Raw genomic sequence first — 17,491 nt, 5'->3', positions numbered from 1 at the left:
TGTGGGGTGAGATCTGGTGGGAGTGACAGATTCCTTTTCCTCTCCAATTCTATTAGATACTCCTGTGAGGGTTGCTAAATTAGCTCAGAGATGTGGGGACGGATCTGATGGGACATGGAAGGATCTAGTGGGGTGTGATGGTGAAGAGATCTGGTGGGAATGGTGGGGAAGGACCTAGTATGATCTGTTAAGGAGCTGATCAGTTGGGGTGTGGCAGGATCAGTTGGGAAGGTATCCAGTGAATCTGCTGGGTTGTGATATATTGGGATTGGGGAAATGGATTTGGTACATTGGAATCTGCTGAGATTAGGCAGGCAAGGATCTGTCAGATCTGGTGGAAATGGGATGAGTTAAGGTAAACTGGGAAAGGTTTGATAAATTGTGGCAGGATCTGATGGGGATAGGTTTATAAAGGATCTGGATGGGGAAGCAATGTGGTAGACATGGAGAGGGACCTGGTGAGTTGGAATAGGTTGAGGAGAGATATGTTGGAATGGGGAGGGATCTGGGAATCACTTGATGTTTGTGTCAGGGATGGGATCTGATGGGGGTGGGTGGTTCTGGGGAGAGATGTGAGAGGATGGGGGCCAGGTGTGTGTGTGTGTGTGGCAGTGATGGGAGGAGAGAGGAGGGGCCCGGACGCGCTGCTTTGTAGCAGGGCTCTGGGGGGACAGGCAGGTTTAGGGCAGGGAGGGACTCGGACGGGGTCAGGGTGGTTTGTGACAGGACAGGGATGTGAGGATGGGCGGGGCGCGGCCGGGCCGAGTCAGCATGGCCTGCCACCCCCGCGCTGCTCCGTGTGGCCGCTGTTGCCAGGATAAGGGCCGCCTCTCCGGCTCCCGCGCCCGTGAGTGGCTGGGGTGAAGGCGGGGCGGAACGGGAGGCGGCTCGCTGTCCCAGCCGCCCGCGTCCGGGGCCGCTCGCTTCACTCCCCCCAGCAGCGTCGGAGCGAGCAGCGGGACAGTGAGCGAGAGTCGCCGCGCCGGGGGTGGCTGTGCCCGCTGCCGCCAGCATGATGGAGCTCGAGGTGCCGCCCGCCCCGCAGGTGAGAGCCGGGGTCTGGACCCCGGGCCCCTCTGCCGGGAAGGAAATGCTCCCGGGCGGGAGCCCGGGGGTGCCGCTGGCGCGTGCCGCCCCCAACGCAGCCCCCGCTGCCCTGAACTGGGGGGCGGTCCCGGCCGGGTGGTGACACGCCGGGTCACGGGGGGCTGCTGGATGTCAGGCGAAGGGGGGTGGTGCAAGAGCGGCGGCCCCGCCCCTGCACACAGGGCCTGTCCGGTTTCCCCCGGCTCCGGGAACGTGATGAGTCACTGGGGCCGGCTAGGGGGCAGGCTGGTGCCCGCTGGGTCCTGGGCAAGGCGGGCGGGCAGAGCACGGTACCTTCTGGGCCGAGGGAGCAGGCTGGCGCGGAGCCCCCTGTGCTCCTGGGAAACTGGCGCGTCAGGGCGGTGGGCGCCCAAAACCAGCAGCTGCTTCTTATCTTGTGAGAGCTTGGGACTTACCCTTTTGTGACTCAGTTTCCCCATCTGCACCATGTTTCCCCTTGGAAGAGGCCTGAAATGTGGGTCAGGCAACGCCAGTAACAGCCACCTGTGGTGCCAACAAATCTTATACAGGGGCCGCCCCTCAGTGCAAGGAGCTGTGGGAGGGTCAAGAGTGGACCCTCCGCACCCTCCCACTTCTAGTCAGCCTCACCTCCCAGAGATGTAGATCAGGAAATCAAGAGGATCTGAAAAATCTATTGACTGAGGAAGCTAGGGTGAGATCAAAATGCCCTGTGAGTGAAAATAGGTTGCAAAGCTTTCAGTTTTAGCTGTAAGGGATAGAAGCCATAGTAAGCATTATTTTCAAAGAAAGTCTATTTACCCGCAACAGATTTAACTATTCTAAAAGATTATTTCTTTTACTATGTCCCCACTTCCCCCAGCATGCACTGTAACAGCTGACTCCTTTCCAAATTTTACTACAGCCTTGAAAATCTTAACTACATCACTTTAGTACCTGGTAACATTCAGGATAGCTAGTATGGGTAAGAGAGATTGCAATGCTGATTCTGGGCAGTGGCCTTCTGAGATGCTGGAACTGGCTTGAAGTCGTTTCCATCATATACAGGGTTTACAGTTTGGTTCAATAGCTCTCAGCATCTCCATTACACAAATTGTTCCGGCACCCTGGTGGCCCTCAAGACTCCATGGATCTGTGTGATATTTAGTCTGCATAAAATATAAAACATATGTCACTGCACTTGAATTTTGAAGGCCCTGCATCTCTTATTCCTTATTTAGGTGAATTATCTTAGTGTGGGTGGCTTTTGGCTTTAGTTGAAAGTTGATTGTCGTCTGTCACAATTTCCCTAAACGGGCCCTTAGCGTGCGATCTTTAGTGCGCTGAGCCAGGAACAAGTTGGAGCTGTTGCACAATCATTTAGTTCCCCAGGGCTGTTATGTTTTTGGAACTAGCCTTTCAAGTGCAGCTTCAAAATGTGTAAACCAGCATATATAGTTCTGTGTTGCCTTAGCTAATTTAAAGGGTGGTGGGTATAATCTCTGTTGTGTTATCTGAATGAGTTTTAAATATTAAAAATTGTCTTTCAACTATTTTATGCTAGCTTCTTTATCTCATGTTTGTGCATAAAATAAATGTAGAGTTGAGTAGTTTCACTCCATAACAAGTTTCTTCAGGGGTATAAAATGACATTCTGTTTCATGATCTTGTGCTACCAAATGTATCAATTGTCTAAATGCAGAAAAAATTAATCGAAGTTATTTCACTCCTTTATGGAAAACTAGTTTTTAAAGGGTGGAGAGAATAGTTGAAAAGTAAACCAATTTATTCTCCAGTTTCAGTTTATAGATGTCTTGTGTTCATTTTTTCCCCTCTTGTTTATAGGGAAATATGTGGAATAAATTCAGGAGTAAAAAGTGTGTATTCTAAATTTTATGTCCTGTGTTTAGGTTCATTCTAATCTTGGTCACGTGAACTGTGCTTGTACAAACATATAGATATCACAGTGGTGAGCATATATATGTTTCTCAGGGGCTAGGTATCCTACACGCTTTCTTTAGGGCAGTGGTTCTCAACCAGGGATATGTGTACCTCCGGGGGGTACACAGAGGTCTTACAGCTGGTACATCAACTCATCTAGATACAGTATTTGCCTAGTTTTACAACCGGCTACATGAAAAGCACGAAGTCAGTACAAACTAAAATTTTGTACAATTACTTGTTCATATTGCTCTATATACAAAACACTGAAATGTAAGTACAAGATTTATATTCCAATTGATTTATAATGTAAAAATGAGAAAGTAAGCAATTTTTCAGTAATAGTATGCTGTGACACATCTGTATTTTTATATCTGATTTTGTAATCAAGTCTTTTTTAAGTGAGGTGAAACTTGTGGGTATGCAAGACAAATAAGACTCCTAAAAGGGGTACGGTAGTCTGGAAAGGTTGAGAGCCACTGTTTTAGGGGATAGCATCCATTCACAAAGTTTCAGCTACACCTTTATGCCACCTTAGAGACTAACAAATTTATTAGAGCATAAGCTTTCATGGGCTACCGCCCACTTCATCGGATTCATAGAATGGAACATATAGTAAGAGAGATATACACGCACACACACATACACAGAGAAGGTGGAAGTTGCCATACAAACTGTAAGGCTAATTAATGAAGATGAGCTATTATCAGCAGGAGAAAAAAACTTTTGTAGTGATAATCAAGATGGCCCATTTAGACAGTTGACAAGAAGGTGTGAGGATACTTAACATAGGGAAATAGATTCAATACGTGTAATGACCCAGCCACGCCCAGTCCCTATTCAAACCCAAGATAATAGTATCTAGTTTGCATATTAATTCAAGCTCAGCAGTTTCTCATTGGAGTCTGTTTTTGAAGCTTTTCTGTTGCAAAATTGCCACAGAATAGAGACTCTTACAGTTTGTATGGCAACTTCCGCCTTCTGTGTGTGTGTGTGTGTGTGTATATATATCTATCTATCTATCTTCTTACTATATGTTCCATTCTATGCATCCGATGCAGTGGGCTGTAGCCCACGAAAGCTTATGCTCTAATAAATTTGTTAGCCTCTAAGGTACCACAAGTACTCCTGTTCTTTTTGCGGATATGGACTAACACGGCTGATACTCTGAAACCTTTATGCCAGTATCACACAAATCTACCTCCCCACTCTTGACCTGTCTCCTTCTATCCAACACTGCTTCTTTTCTCTCTGTTCATATCATTAAAAGTTCCACCTGGGCCTTCATAATCTCTTAACTTCGCTACTACAACTGCCTTGTGTCTGGCCTCGTTCTTGGTTGACACCTATCAATTCCTTGCAAAATGTTGCTACTAAGGTCATTTTCTTGGCTTATTTTGACTGTCAGGCCCCCTCTGAATGCCTCCTGGTACCACCTTCTGTACTGCATCAAATTCAAGTTTTTTTTGTTCTCATCTTTAAGGCCTTTAGCAACTATAGGGCTTGTCTACACTTACAGCACTGCAGTGGCACACCTACCTATGCCAATGGGAGAGCTTGTCCCATTGGCGTAGGACTCTACCTCCCCAAGAGGAGGTAGCTGTGTTGACAGGAGAAGCTCTCTGGTCAACACAACGCTGTCTACATCAGGATTAAATTGGTGTAACTATGTTGCTCCAGGAGTGGATTTTCCATAACCCTGAGCAACAGTTATATCGACGTAAGTTTGTAGTGAAGACCAGGGCTATGCCTCCCCCTACTTATCTACTCTTTTATCTTCTTTGCTCTGTCAGTAATGCTAGCTTTCATTGCCTTCTTGCCCACTTATATAAGTGTCTTCATCCTTTGTTCCATGCAGCCCCTTAAACATGTAATACCTTTCCCGAGCTGGTCTGCAGAGCCACAAATCCTCTCTTCCTGAACACCCACTCTTTGTTTAGCTATTCTAATACATTGTCATATTTTATGGTGTAATAAAACTAATGCTTAAATTTATTACATGGAAAATTCTAATCTTCTATAAAATATTTAAATTTATAACAAGGGATGGGGAAGGTATATTAAAACACTGTTAGTTTAACCTCTTGATTTCTGTGAGCCAGCAGAACCTGAGGTGTGGGCCCTCAAAGCAATATGCCCACTTGTTTGGGGAGGGACAGGGCAGATGTCCAATCAGCCAGCAATCCCCCTGCTCCATAAAGGGCCTGACATAGCTCTAAAAAGTGAACGTGAGAGACCCAGGAGGGAATGGGACCAGGATGGAGCCCCAAATAAAATTTTAAGTTGCTTTCTTTTGATACAAACCCCAGGAGAGGGAATGACAGTAGCCCTCTCTGCATGGTTCTTGGGGTAAATTTTACTTGTGTGTAGGAAGGTGAAAATGGCTTTTTTTTTTTCCTATTAAACACTAACAGGTGATTGAATATGCTTACTGTAGATATGCGCTACTAGGATGATCTGAGGAATGGAAAACCTGTCTTTTATGAAAGGAGACTCAAGGAGCTTGGCTTGTTTAGCCTAACTAAAAGAAGGTTGAGGGGAGATATGATTTCTCTCTATAAATATGTCAGAGGGATAAATACCGGAGAGGAATTATTTAAGCTCAGTACCAATGTGGACACAAGAACAAATGGATATATAAACTGGCCACCAGGAAGTTTAGACTTGAAATTAGACGAAGGTTTCTAACTATCAGAGGAGTGAAGTTTTGGAATAGCCTTCCAAGGGAAGCAGTGGGGGCAAAAGACCTATCTGGCTTTAAGATTAAACTTGATAAGTTTATGGAGGGGATGGTATGATGGGATAACATGATTCTGGTAATTAATTGATCTTTAAATATTCATGGTAAATGGGCCCAATGGCCTGTGATAGGATGTTAGATGGGGTGGGATCTGAGTTACTATAGAAAATTCTTTCCTGGGTATCTGGCTGGTGAATCTTGCCCATATGCTCAGGGTTTAGCTGATCACCATATTTGGGGTCGGGAAGGAATTTTCCTCCAGGGCAGATTGGAAGAGGCCCTGGAGGTTTTTCGCCTTCCTCTGTAGCATGGGGCACGGGTCACTTGCTTGAGGATTCTCTGCTCCTTGAAGTCTTTAAACCACGATTTGAGGACTTCAATAGCTCAGACACAGGTGAGGTTTTTCACAGGAGTGGGTGGGTGAGATTCTGTGGCCTGCGTTGTGCAGGAGGTTAGACTAGATTATCATAATGGTCCCTTCTGACCTTAGTATCTATGAATCTAAGAGTACAATGAAATAAGTGTTAAGTGCTTCACTTCTGAAAGGTAAGATAAAGGAAGATTATAAGATTTGTGATGGGCCTCCATTTAAAGGTCTTGCTGGATGACTGATAACATTGAATTAAATGGAGAGATAGTGGTGTATACCTCTTGTAGCTTTGTAAGGTATCCAGGTGAACTTAAGAAATGTTACTGACTTGTAAGTTTTGAGCATCTTGATGGGAAGAGTGGAAAATGAGTATCTTCCCAATATGATTAAAGTTGTGAGGAAGGGAGAGCTATGTAGTTAAGAGTTTAGACTGGAGTGAGACCAATAGTAAAAACTGGTAAATTGTCTCATAAAATATTAGACTATCTGCATAGGGGAATCTGTTAGGTTTTTTCCCCTGGCAAAGTATCCTGAAGAATATGAATCTGCTGTCATGCTATCTGTAGTACAGAAAGTGTTTACCAAGTTTTTACTAAGCAAATTACTTGTTAAACTGTTGGATTTTAACTAAATTGCCAACTAAATGAATGTATTTCTGTCTCATATCTTCATGCTAGATCACCTTCCTATAAGTAGGGCCCTACCAAATTTGTGGTCCATTTTGGTCAATTTCACAGTCATAGGATTTTAAAAATAGTAAATTTAATTATTTCAGCTATTTAAATTTGAAATTTCACAGTGTTATAATTGTAGGGGTCCTGACCTGAAAAAGAGTTGGAGTGGGGGGAGGGTTTTGCAAGGTTATTATGCGGGGGTTGTGGTACTGCTACCTTTACTTCTGCGCTGCTGGCAGCAGCGCTGCCTTCAGAGCTGGGCAGCTGGAGAGAGGCAGCTGCTGGCTGGGAGCCCAGCTCTGAAGACAGCGCCACCGTCAGCACAGTGTAGAAGTAAGGATGGCGTGGTATGGTATTGCCACCCTTACTTCTGCGCTGCTGTCTGCAGAGCTGGGCCTTTAGTCAGCAGCTGCCACTCTCTGGCTACCCAGCTCTTAAGGCAGCAGTGCAGAAGTAAGGGTGGAATGGTATGGTATGGTGTGCTGCTTTCAGAGCTGGGTGCCCAGCCAACTGCTGATGCTCTCTGGCCGCCCAGTTCTGAAAGCAGCGTCTATGTAAGGGTGGCAATACCATGACCCCCTAAAGTAACCTTGTAACCCCCTTGCAACTCCCTTTTGGGTCAGGATCCCCAATTTGAGAAATGCTGGTCTCCCCCATGAAATCTGTATAGTATTGGGTAAAAGCACACAAAAGACCAGATTTCATGGCCCACGACATGCTTTTCATGGCCATGAATTTGGTAGGGCCTTACATATAAGAGAGGGACTTCAGGAGAAGACAAAAATATATATCCTGCAGCCATTTATGACATTCATCAACAGATGCTAGTGAGCATTCCTTCCTAGCCATCCAGTAGGATCACTATGAGGGGAGTCCAAGCTTCTGTGCTCTGGATCCCCACAGTGTTTCAGGCTCCTGAAATCCAAATGGAGTCCAGCCACTGCCCCAATGTCTGGGTACCTGGGTGCACACGCAAGGTGCAGACCTTCTCTGGCACCCCCCTCCGAGTGTCAGAACCTGCTATCCAGCTACTGTGTTCCTCTGGACACAGTACTGGCCCTTCAGACTCACCAGTATTTAAACACACCCTTCTGCCAGAATTTCACCCATAAGGTGTGAAGCTTCTGGTTTATAATTTAACACTCAGCGGCATGCAGCAGTTGTGAAGCAGTCTGTACACTCATTTTGTTCAGTCTTGTATTTATGCTCTTTATATTTAATTATGAAAAGCACAGGAAAATATAGATCATACCCAAAACAATAAAACATTCTAAATGCAATGTCCCTCACTAGCTCACCCTTCCCTTGAAAGTCCTGGGGAGATTATCTGTGTTCGTTAGGCAGGATCCTTCACCCCTCTGCTTTCCTTGCCCCTGCAGCAGCCTCTGTCGTCATAATCTGGTGCAAAGTGGCTCTACCCCAGCTCCACAGCCTGCATCTGTGCTGGCCCTCAGAGCAAGGCCCTAGGGAGCTGGGGACTTGCTGTCTCAAACTGAGCCACTCAACTTCTTTCTTCTCTTATCCCAGAAAGACCACTTCTACCCCTCTGACCCTTTTCTGCCCTTGCCATCCCCTTGCTTCCCTTTCAGTCACCCCCTCCTTGACCATCATCCTCCCAACTGCCTCTTCCCTGTCATCTGCAGAGGCAGATGAGTGCCATGCCCAGCCTGTTACCATGGGGTGGGTGCTCCTGGCAGGCAGCTCTGATTCCCCTGTCATCTCACTGTGTACTCTGTCCTTCATATTTGTTTGGAACAAAAGGGGAGCAGGAACTTATCACGTAAATGTGTTTTCCCATCCAATGCTTTCCCCTCCCTTGGCGTGCCTGGGCTGCATTGTGATTATGGGGTTGCTCAGCAGTGCTGGGGCTGTGCAGGCTATCCACACTGGTTTGTTATTGTAGGGTTACTTGTACTCAATGGTTTATTATTGTAGGGTTGCACAGGAGTGTTGAGTTCCTGGCAAATTTATTTTTCTTTAAATAGAGAAAAGAAAAGGATTAAAGCCTTTGATTTGGGGAAAAACTGACCCAGATTCCCAGGGGCAGTTGTTTTGGAGGAAAAGATGGAGAGGCTCCATGCTGGTGCTATGTACAGAGGTGGATCCAGGCCCTGCCCAGGAGGCACAGAGCAGATCATGTGCAGAACACCGCAAATCCTTGAGCAGGTGCTGTTGTCTCCAAGAATTGGCTTGCTGGATGCTGTGCCCCTAAGCTGGTGCCCCTTAGAGGGAAAAGGCTTCATGTCCCATTCCCCATCTTGGGGCTGTATTGGATCTGATGCTCCCTAGTGTGGGAAGCCATTTGTCCCATTCTTTGTGCCTTCCCCTCCTCCCCCAACTTCACAGTAATGGGACAGTTCTATTTCCTCTCATTCTCTTGTGCTGGGTTTTTTTGTTCCAGAATGTTTGTGTCTGCAGCTCTGGGCTTCAGAGACTGCACATAGACATTTGGGGTGTTATGTGCTGATGATGATCCTTCCCTTTCCCCCCACTGGGAGACTGAGGAGTGGCTTCTCATCAGCCCAGGGTCCTATTGTCATTGTTCAGTATTTGTGACTACTCTCCAAAACAATGTGCCGGGTGCTGGGGTGTGGGCCCTTTACTGCAGCTTTCCACAGATTCTCCCAACTGTCTGTTCTAGGAAGGGAGTCCAGAGGGAGGTGGGGTTGGGGAGGGAGTCCCATGCTGGTTCCAAATGGGCAGACACTGGTCTTGTTGCAACTCAGCTCAGCCTGGTGCAGAAAGGCCTAGAGGAGACACCTGTTCTCTGTGTGCAAGTGTTATATATGTCTGTGTGTGTGTGTGAGAGAGAGGGAGGGTAAGCTCATGCATGGGTTGTATTGCTGAAGGGGGGTTCCATATGGGGTGTATGATTGGTTGGGGTTGTCTTTGTGTGTGGGGAGGGGGAGAGTCTATAGGATTGTGTGTTCTGCCCTGTGAGCTCCTTTATAGACTTCTCCTCTCCTTCTTTTATTCTGCCCAAAACACACTCCTTTCAGACAGGAGGAGGAAGCTTCTTCTCCCAGGTAGAGCAAATCTATTGTCTCAAAGTGTTTTAATTTGAATAGATGATCATTGAGTGCTGATCATTCACCATAGTCTCTGGCCTGGCAGAGACATGAAACAACCCTGGTAACTCATAGGGGATTCATCATACATGACAGTAATTTCATGATACAGTTTCAGAAGTGGTACAGACAGAACCCCCATTTGTCACACTAACGGAGAACTTTTGAGTCAGTGAAAAAGGGCCTCACTGTTATCCCTTGACAGTGGAATTTTGCAGCTCTATGTCATGTGAGGATAAGTGTTAAAATCTGAATAAAGCCATCTCTCTAAGAATAAGGACAAAATTTAACAGAGGAGTAGAGGAGGAAAGAAAACACAATCTCTTTAAAAAAAAAAAAAATTGGTACCCAAACTTTAGAAAGCATCCATTAGTTGTGGGTGTCCCCATTTTAGTGTGCTCAACTTGAGACGTAGCTCTTGTCTACACTAAGAAAATTTACAAAACAAACAAAAACTCACTCCTTCAGTGAAACCAGTAGAAGCTGTAGTGTAGACAAGGCTCCAGGAGTCTCTGATGTATTTAACTGTTTGTATGGGTCTAGGTATAATGGTGGTAAAATACCACAATTTGCTGTAGTGTTGATAAAGCTCTAACTGCCACCATTTCAAATAGGGAGGATTTTTTTTTGTAAATATCTAAAATGTGCACTTAGTCCTGTGTCCTGCTGAGAATCTACAATTACAATTGAAATAAGTAGAAGTGTGAGTGCCAGCACTTCTTAAAATCTAGTCCTAAAGAACTCAAGTTTAGCACCTAAAGTTAGAGATGTTTGGCCTAAAATTTGAAAAATGTTTTCAAGAGACCAAACCGAGAGGAAAAGAAAACATTCAGTGTAGGCAGGGAGCAGCTGGATTATCTCACAGGCATGGAAGAACTACAGCCATTTTTATGGTACTGTGTGGGAGGTTTGTGTACATTTCCCACCAATGTTTCAGGGAGAAGAATAACTCTGGCTCCTTATCCCCACCTTTTCTGAAAAAGGGGGAAAGTTTACATTGGTTCTCAATCAACAATGGAATATTCCTTGCTCAACCATAAAGGCCAAAATATGTAACCGAAAATGAATGACTGATCAAAATAAAATACTTACAAACTGTACCATTTCCCATACCCAAAATCTGTTCTGTTCTTTTCTGTTGGGTCATTTCCCTTTAGAACTCACCAAAAACAGAGTATTTACTGTTCGGAAGATAGTGCTGCCATTGTGGTCCTGATCAAAATCAATTTAGTAAGCCAGGGCGGGGAAGGGTATTAATTTTCTTAAATTCCATGGAACCTCTGTGGAATAGATAGGACTACTGGTTTGAGAAACACCAGAAGTGGAAGAAGAAAATTCTAATCGACACCTTGATCTATCGGTCCTTCAGCCTTCATATAGATTGCACCGATCACAACACATCTTCCATTCTTCTCATATCCTGGCCTTCAGTCTCCATATGCGGCGATGTCTTTTCACAATAAATTCTTCCCATCTCTTTGGAGATCGGCTGAGCGGTCGTTCAGTTCCCGTGGGTACCACTCGGTGACAGCTGCAGTCCATCAATTGTCAATGAGCCTCGCTATATGCCCGGCCCATTGCAGTTTACTATGCCTGCTCTCAATGATGACATCCTGCACTCCACTCTACTGTCTGATCACTTCACTGGGGACTCAGTCACAGACTGAAATTCCCAGAATTCTTTTTTCCATCGCCCTCTCTGTGACAGACCGTTACTGCTTCTTTGTCTTTGTCAGTGCCCATGTTTCGCTGCTGTACAACATTGCTGGCAGTACTGTTGAGTTGAAGAGGCTGGCGCATGTTGCCTTGTTGATTTTTTTTTTTTTTTTTTTCCCCCTTGGAGGACATCCTTGATAGAAATGAATGCGCACCAACCTGCTTTCTTTCTTCGCGAGAGTTCACCTTCCTGATCGTGTGGCAGGTTAATTTCTTGGCCCAAATGGACATATTGCTCAACTTCTTCTATTTGTTCTCCCTTGATTGTTGTTTTGACTTTTGGCAAGGAATCAGACTGCCTAAATTTCGTTTTGAAGTGGTTAATTTTCAGTCTGACTTGGCTGCTTTTTGTGTTTAGTTCTCGCAGCATTTTCTGTAGTTTGATAGTATTTTCAGCGATCAACACACTATCATCTGTGAATTTGAGATGGTTTAACTGCTCTCCGTTGATGTTGATTTCACCCTTCCAATTCATCCACCTCATTACCATTTCGAGGAAGAGTTTTGGTGAAACTGTGTCTCCTTGTTTCACACCTTTCTTAACTGGGATGTGAAGGGGAGTATCAAATTAAGTTATATCTGTAGTGCAGTCAATATGTGCTTCGTTTAATAATTTGAAATAGTTTGGGTTGATACCCTGCTTGAGCTTTCAACACTGCATTGATCTCTATGCTGTCGAATGCTTTTCCATAATTGACTAAGGCAATATTTGTATTCCCTTTAGCATACCAATAGCTGGTTTATAGTGGAAAATATGGTCCATTGTGCTGAAATTCCTTCAAAAGCCTGCCTGCTCTCTCGGCTGCTGCTCATCCAGACTCTGTGAGAGTCATTTTATTATTATTTTGGTGAACAGCTTGTAGACATGTGAGAGTAGACATATTGGACGACAGTTCTTTAGATCTTCACAGTCGCCCTTCTTGTACAGCAGAATGGTATTGGATTCCTTCCAGCTAGATGGTATCTTCTGCATTTCCAAGTAACGGCTAAACCTCTGAGCAAGGGTTTCCCAGAGGTCTTAGCCTCCAGCTGTTATAATTTTGATTGTCAGTCCATCTTTACCTGGGGCTTTTCCTTCCTTCATTTGGTGAACTGCATGTCAAACTTCGCTGACAAGGACTGGGCGTACATGCTCATTGGTCTGTTGAAGTGTTGGTACTGGGACATTGAACTGTTTGTGTCTCAGATAAATGTAGAAATGTTTGAAGACCGCTTCCATCCCTGTTCTGTCAATTACTGGTTTTCCATCCTTGTTCTTCAGTGTCATTATTGTTGACCTGTACAGTGTCAGTTCCCTTTTGCATTTTTTGCGGCTTCTGTGATCTTCAGCCATCTTTTAGAGCCTTTCATTTCTGTACTTCTCAAAGTCCTCCTTTAGTCTTCTTATCAACTTGCAGAGGAGGGGGTACTCAAGTTTGTCACCATCATTTTGCTTCATATTTCTCCGCTTCTCTAGCAAGTTCCTAGTTTCCTCCGAGATCCTTCCCGTCACTCTTTTCGGTCTTTCTTCCTTGGTTAATTTCACACATTGCCTAAATTTATTAGTGACTTTTTATAATCCTCATCACAGTTATCTATAAGACTCCAGTCTTCCTTGGAAATGTTTGCTTTCAAGATTGCCTCGTCAAATATTTTTGGCCGCTGTCTCTGATTTGCCATCTGTAGCACTTGCTTCTTCACCTTTTTGTTGAAGTTGAGCCGTGCTCTGAGCAAGCGATGGTCACTACCGGTGTTAAATGATGGTACTACTAAGATGTCTTGTACAATGCACCACTTATCAATCAAAATATAGTCAATCTCATTCTTGTTCTTCGCATTGGGCACAATCCATGTCCACCTCCTCTCAACCTTCTTCTTAAACCAAGTGTTACCAGTGAACATTTCTTTTGTCTCCACCAGAGTTGCCAGTCACTCTCCTCATGGATTTTGTTTGCCAATGCCATACCTTCCAATGAACTTTTCACTTTCTTTCCTGCTTCCAACTCCGGCATTGAAATCTTCCCATCATGATCGTATATGTGGATTTTTGAGCGAGGGTTTCCTCGAACTCTTGATAGATTTCCTCCATATTGGCATCTTTGCTTGTGGGAGCATAGAGCTGAATAATCTTGAAGATGCTGTTCTTGTTCAGTTGGAGGTGTAGCACTCGATGCACGATGACTTGAACTTGCAGGAGATGACTTATGAAAACCATTCCTTGTTGATGATGAGGCAGATTCCTCCAACGGTTCTCATGGCTTCTCCTTTTCCCAACATGATGGTGTTTTTGTGTCTCCACTTAACTTCCATCTCCTTTCTTCGCCGTGTTTCACAGAGACCAAAGATGTCCGTCCCAAGCTGTCCTTGCCTTCTCCTCCATTTGATGGTTGATAGAATCGTCTCTCGTCAGTATCCTGCAGTTATAGAGGGCAGTCCTTTTTCTGGCCCCTGAGATTCTTAACAGCCTCTCATCGACTGAACTCCCCACCAACGTCATAGAACAGATTGAGGCGTGCACGGGGAGTTGGGGCCCATTTATTCATGCTGTTTTAGCCATTTTTTCATCCACCCGCTGGCTATGCTGTTAGTGGTGCATTTACCTCCTCAACTTACATAGCACCCAGCCTCAAGACAGAGGACAGCTGTCCTCTCCCTGGGTTGGAAGTCTGACGCCTTAATACAGGGGCGGGCAAACTTTTTGGCCTGATGGCTGCATCGGGTTTCTGAAATTGTATAGAGAGTCGGTAGGGGTGGCTGTGCCTCCCCAAACAACCAGGCATGGACCAGCCTTTGCTTCTTGCCCCCTGACGCGCCCCCCGCCCCAGGACTCCTGCCCCATCCACCCCTCCTGCTCTTGGTCCCCTGACCGCCCCCGGACCCTCCACACCCTCCACCCCCCAAACTCCCCTGTCCTCTATCCCACCCCACCCACAACCCCCCCACACTGCTCCCTGCCCCCTTACCATGCTGCCTGGAGCACTGGTGGCTGGCAGTGCGGCTGCACCAGGACAGGCAGCCGTGCCGTGCTGAGCACTGGGTCAGGCTGGGCTCTGCAGCCCCGCCGTCCAGAGTATTGCGCCGCGTGGCTGTGGGGGACAAGGGACAGCCTCCTGGGCCAGGAGCTCAGGGGCCGGGCAGGACGGTCCCGCAGGCCAGATGTGGCCTGTGGGCCGTAGTTTGTCCACCTCTGCCTTAATAGCATGGTTGAACCTACTGAAGAATACACTCCTCTATCCTCGCTGTCAGACAAGCCAGGGTAACTGCTGCGCCACGTTGAGGTAGGATTTTGCAGCAGCTAATGAACACATGACATTTCATTTATCTACTTCTGAATTATACCATTGTTCTATTGATAATTACCAAACTTAATATTAACTTTGGTCCTTCAACAAGAAGCTGTAGAAGCTTCTCAAAAGCATCAAAAAAGTATTGATACGAGACTGTCTTAATAAAACAACGCTAGTCTGTGGATACAGAAACATGGTAAACTGACATACATAAGAAGGAAATATGCATTTTCTTATTATAACGTCAGAGCTATGCAATTTTTTTTAATGGAAAGGAAGGAAATAAAGATATTTCATTTTAACTACTCTGTAGCAAGATTGTTGCCTGTCTTGACTATAGAATGGTACCATACAATGCAGTTTCTAATCAGTGTTATTTATTAACAAACATATTCACACATCTTTCTGCATCTGTATATTAAACCAAAGAAACTAGAGGTGTCAGGAAAGGTTTAGTTATGTAAAAATGACTTTGGGCTGGGTGAAGGTAGGGTTTTAATTTGCTTTTGTATCTGCCACATTTGCTTTTTTTCCCTTTCTCTTTGAAATGATGCAAAGATAAGTTTAGTATTGTTAAACCACTGAGTATAAATGTGCCAGCTTGTGAAGGTGCGGTGTATTTACAATAATTGTATTGACTTAGTGGAGGCTTAGTGGAGCACAAGTCTCAGCAGTAACCCTGTTGGCATGAATTAAATATTAATCCCTTGCTGCTGTGTTTGAATTGCAACCAGCAAAAAGTCCTCCAAAGTCACCAGGTTAATCACCTACTTAAAGTTTGTTTTGGACTCAAAAAGCTTCACTTTCCAACCCTAAATAATGTATTTCTTTACTTCAGCAGGTTCTTAAAAAAACAGAAACATTTTGTTTTAAAAATCTATTCCTTTTTTTGATAACTTTCTCTGCCACATCCTGTATACACAATCTTTAAAGTTTGACAAAGAGCAAATTTAGGTAAATGGAAAGTCACAACGAATTGTACAGATTCTTTTTCTTTGTAGTAATCTAGTTTAACAGGTTTTGGAAAAAGTCCATCTACTGCTTATGCAACCTTTTTACTGAAAGCAAAACGTCAGGTAAGAGTAGTTGAAAACATGAAATTGTAAACTTGGCATTTTCAAAAGCGGACTGATTTACAGTAGAACTTTAATACTGATCAGCAGTAATCTACCTACTAGCTTAGTGAAACAAATGTGTAATAAGGCTAAGCAATTAAATCAAACAATAAGAAATGTAGCCAATAGAACTATCAGTGATATATAAACATATAACTACATTAAAACATGAAAGCCTCATCTGAAGATAAAATGAGCAAAGGAATTTGGAGTTAAAGTACTCAATGTGTTTTAATCTTTTTATACTTAGAGTTGGAGTTTGGACAGGAAAAAGAAATGGTAGCAACAGTCACTCCTTAATTGTTGGTAATATGTTTACTAACTATAAACGTAGGTATTGCTGAAGTCCTGAGAATAGTAGGTTACTGTACACCAGGGATCGGCAACCTTTGGCACACGGTCCGTCAGGGAAATCCGCTGGCGAGCCGGGATGGTTTGTTTACCTGCAGCATCCGCAGGTTTGGCCAATCGCAGCTCCCACTGGCTGCGGTTCGCCGTCCCAGGCCAATGGGGCTGCGGGAAGTGGTACGGGCTGAAGGATGTGCTGGCCGCCACTTCCCGCAGCCCCCATCGGCCTGGGACGGTGAACCACAGCCAGTGGGAGCTGCGATCGGCCGAACCTGCGGATGCTGCAGGTAAACAAACAGTCCCGGCCTGCCAGCGGATTTCCCTGACTGGTCATGTGCCAAAGGTTGCCGATTCCTGCTGTACACAATCTACTAGTGAAGCATGTGCGGTGAACACCTTAACTCTGGATTTTTTTAAAATTAAGCTTTAGAAATTTTATAAAGAGAAAAGTCAAACGAAAAAATATTAGAACAAGAGGAAAGTATGCATTCTGCAAAGGAGTGCACTGTTTTACTTTCAGCTTGTATCCTTGTGACCCAAGAGTACATGTTTTAAACAAAGCCCTTTCCAAGCACGCAACTGTCTGAAGCCCTAACTAGGGCTGTGAATTTGGTTTATAAAGTTATTTGGATAACTGAGAAATCTGTCAGCAAATGTGGAGAAAAATGGTGGTGTAGTTATGAACAGCTTTTGGAGATGAACAGTTTTTTTTTTTTTATGAAGCTCTTCTGTTTATAGTCTCCAGCCATTTTGAATTCTTTCTAAAATATTTGCTCAGATTTTGTAACAGACATTTTATTGTAGCCCTAGCACCGATAAACCAAAACAGTAATTAAATACATGTTTTTATGTCTGCATTGTATTTGGTTTTATGTTACATATTATCTTACGTTCACTTTATAACAATTAACACAAAAATGACAATTTGATGCATCAGAGCCATAGTATGGAAATGTTAATAAGTGGGCCTCATAATAAAGGTTTAAAATAAGCTTATTTTTGGTAACCGTATAACTGCTCCCTCTCAATCAATTTTTTTTTTTTAAATACCTAGCACAGATATTAATGTGACACTGAGTAAAATTCAGAGGTTATACGTAGGTTGGAGTAATTTATATGCTGCAGAGCCAGATGAAGATGCAAATTAGACTAATTGGTTCAGTGTAAAGTTAGCTGTGCAGTTGGAATGTATATTAAAGGTTTTTTTAG

At 44.4% G+C, this 17,491-nt stretch overlaps 1 protein-coding gene across 2 annotated transcripts in view; it reads left to right on the top strand.

The window, feature by feature from the left end:
* Positions 1–782: 782 nt before the first annotated feature.
* NFE2L2 (NFE2 like bZIP transcription factor 2) overlaps positions 783–17,491 on the top strand; it is a 42,074-nt gene continuing 25,365 nt past the window's right edge. The window contains exon 1 of one of the 2 annotated variants that reach the window (XM_048870398.2): positions 783–1,045. Coding sequence is in view for 1 of the 2 variants with exons in the window: in XM_048870399.2 (XP_048726356.1) it covers positions 1,013–1,045 (33 nt within the window). In the remaining variant the exon portion in view is untranslated. The remainder of the gene's footprint in view (positions 1,046–17,491) is intronic. The other variant, XM_048870399.2, reaches the window with a different exon arrangement.

This window comes from Caretta caretta, chromosome 11 (genome assembly GCF_965140235.1).
Source record: "Caretta caretta isolate rCarCar2 chromosome 11, rCarCar1.hap1, whole genome shotgun sequence".
NCBI classification, from domain to species: Eukaryota; Metazoa; Chordata; order Testudines; family Cheloniidae; genus Caretta; species Caretta caretta.
The sequence above is the reverse complement of the archived record's forward strand: the minus strand, read 5'-3'. Positions and strand labels throughout refer to the sequence as shown.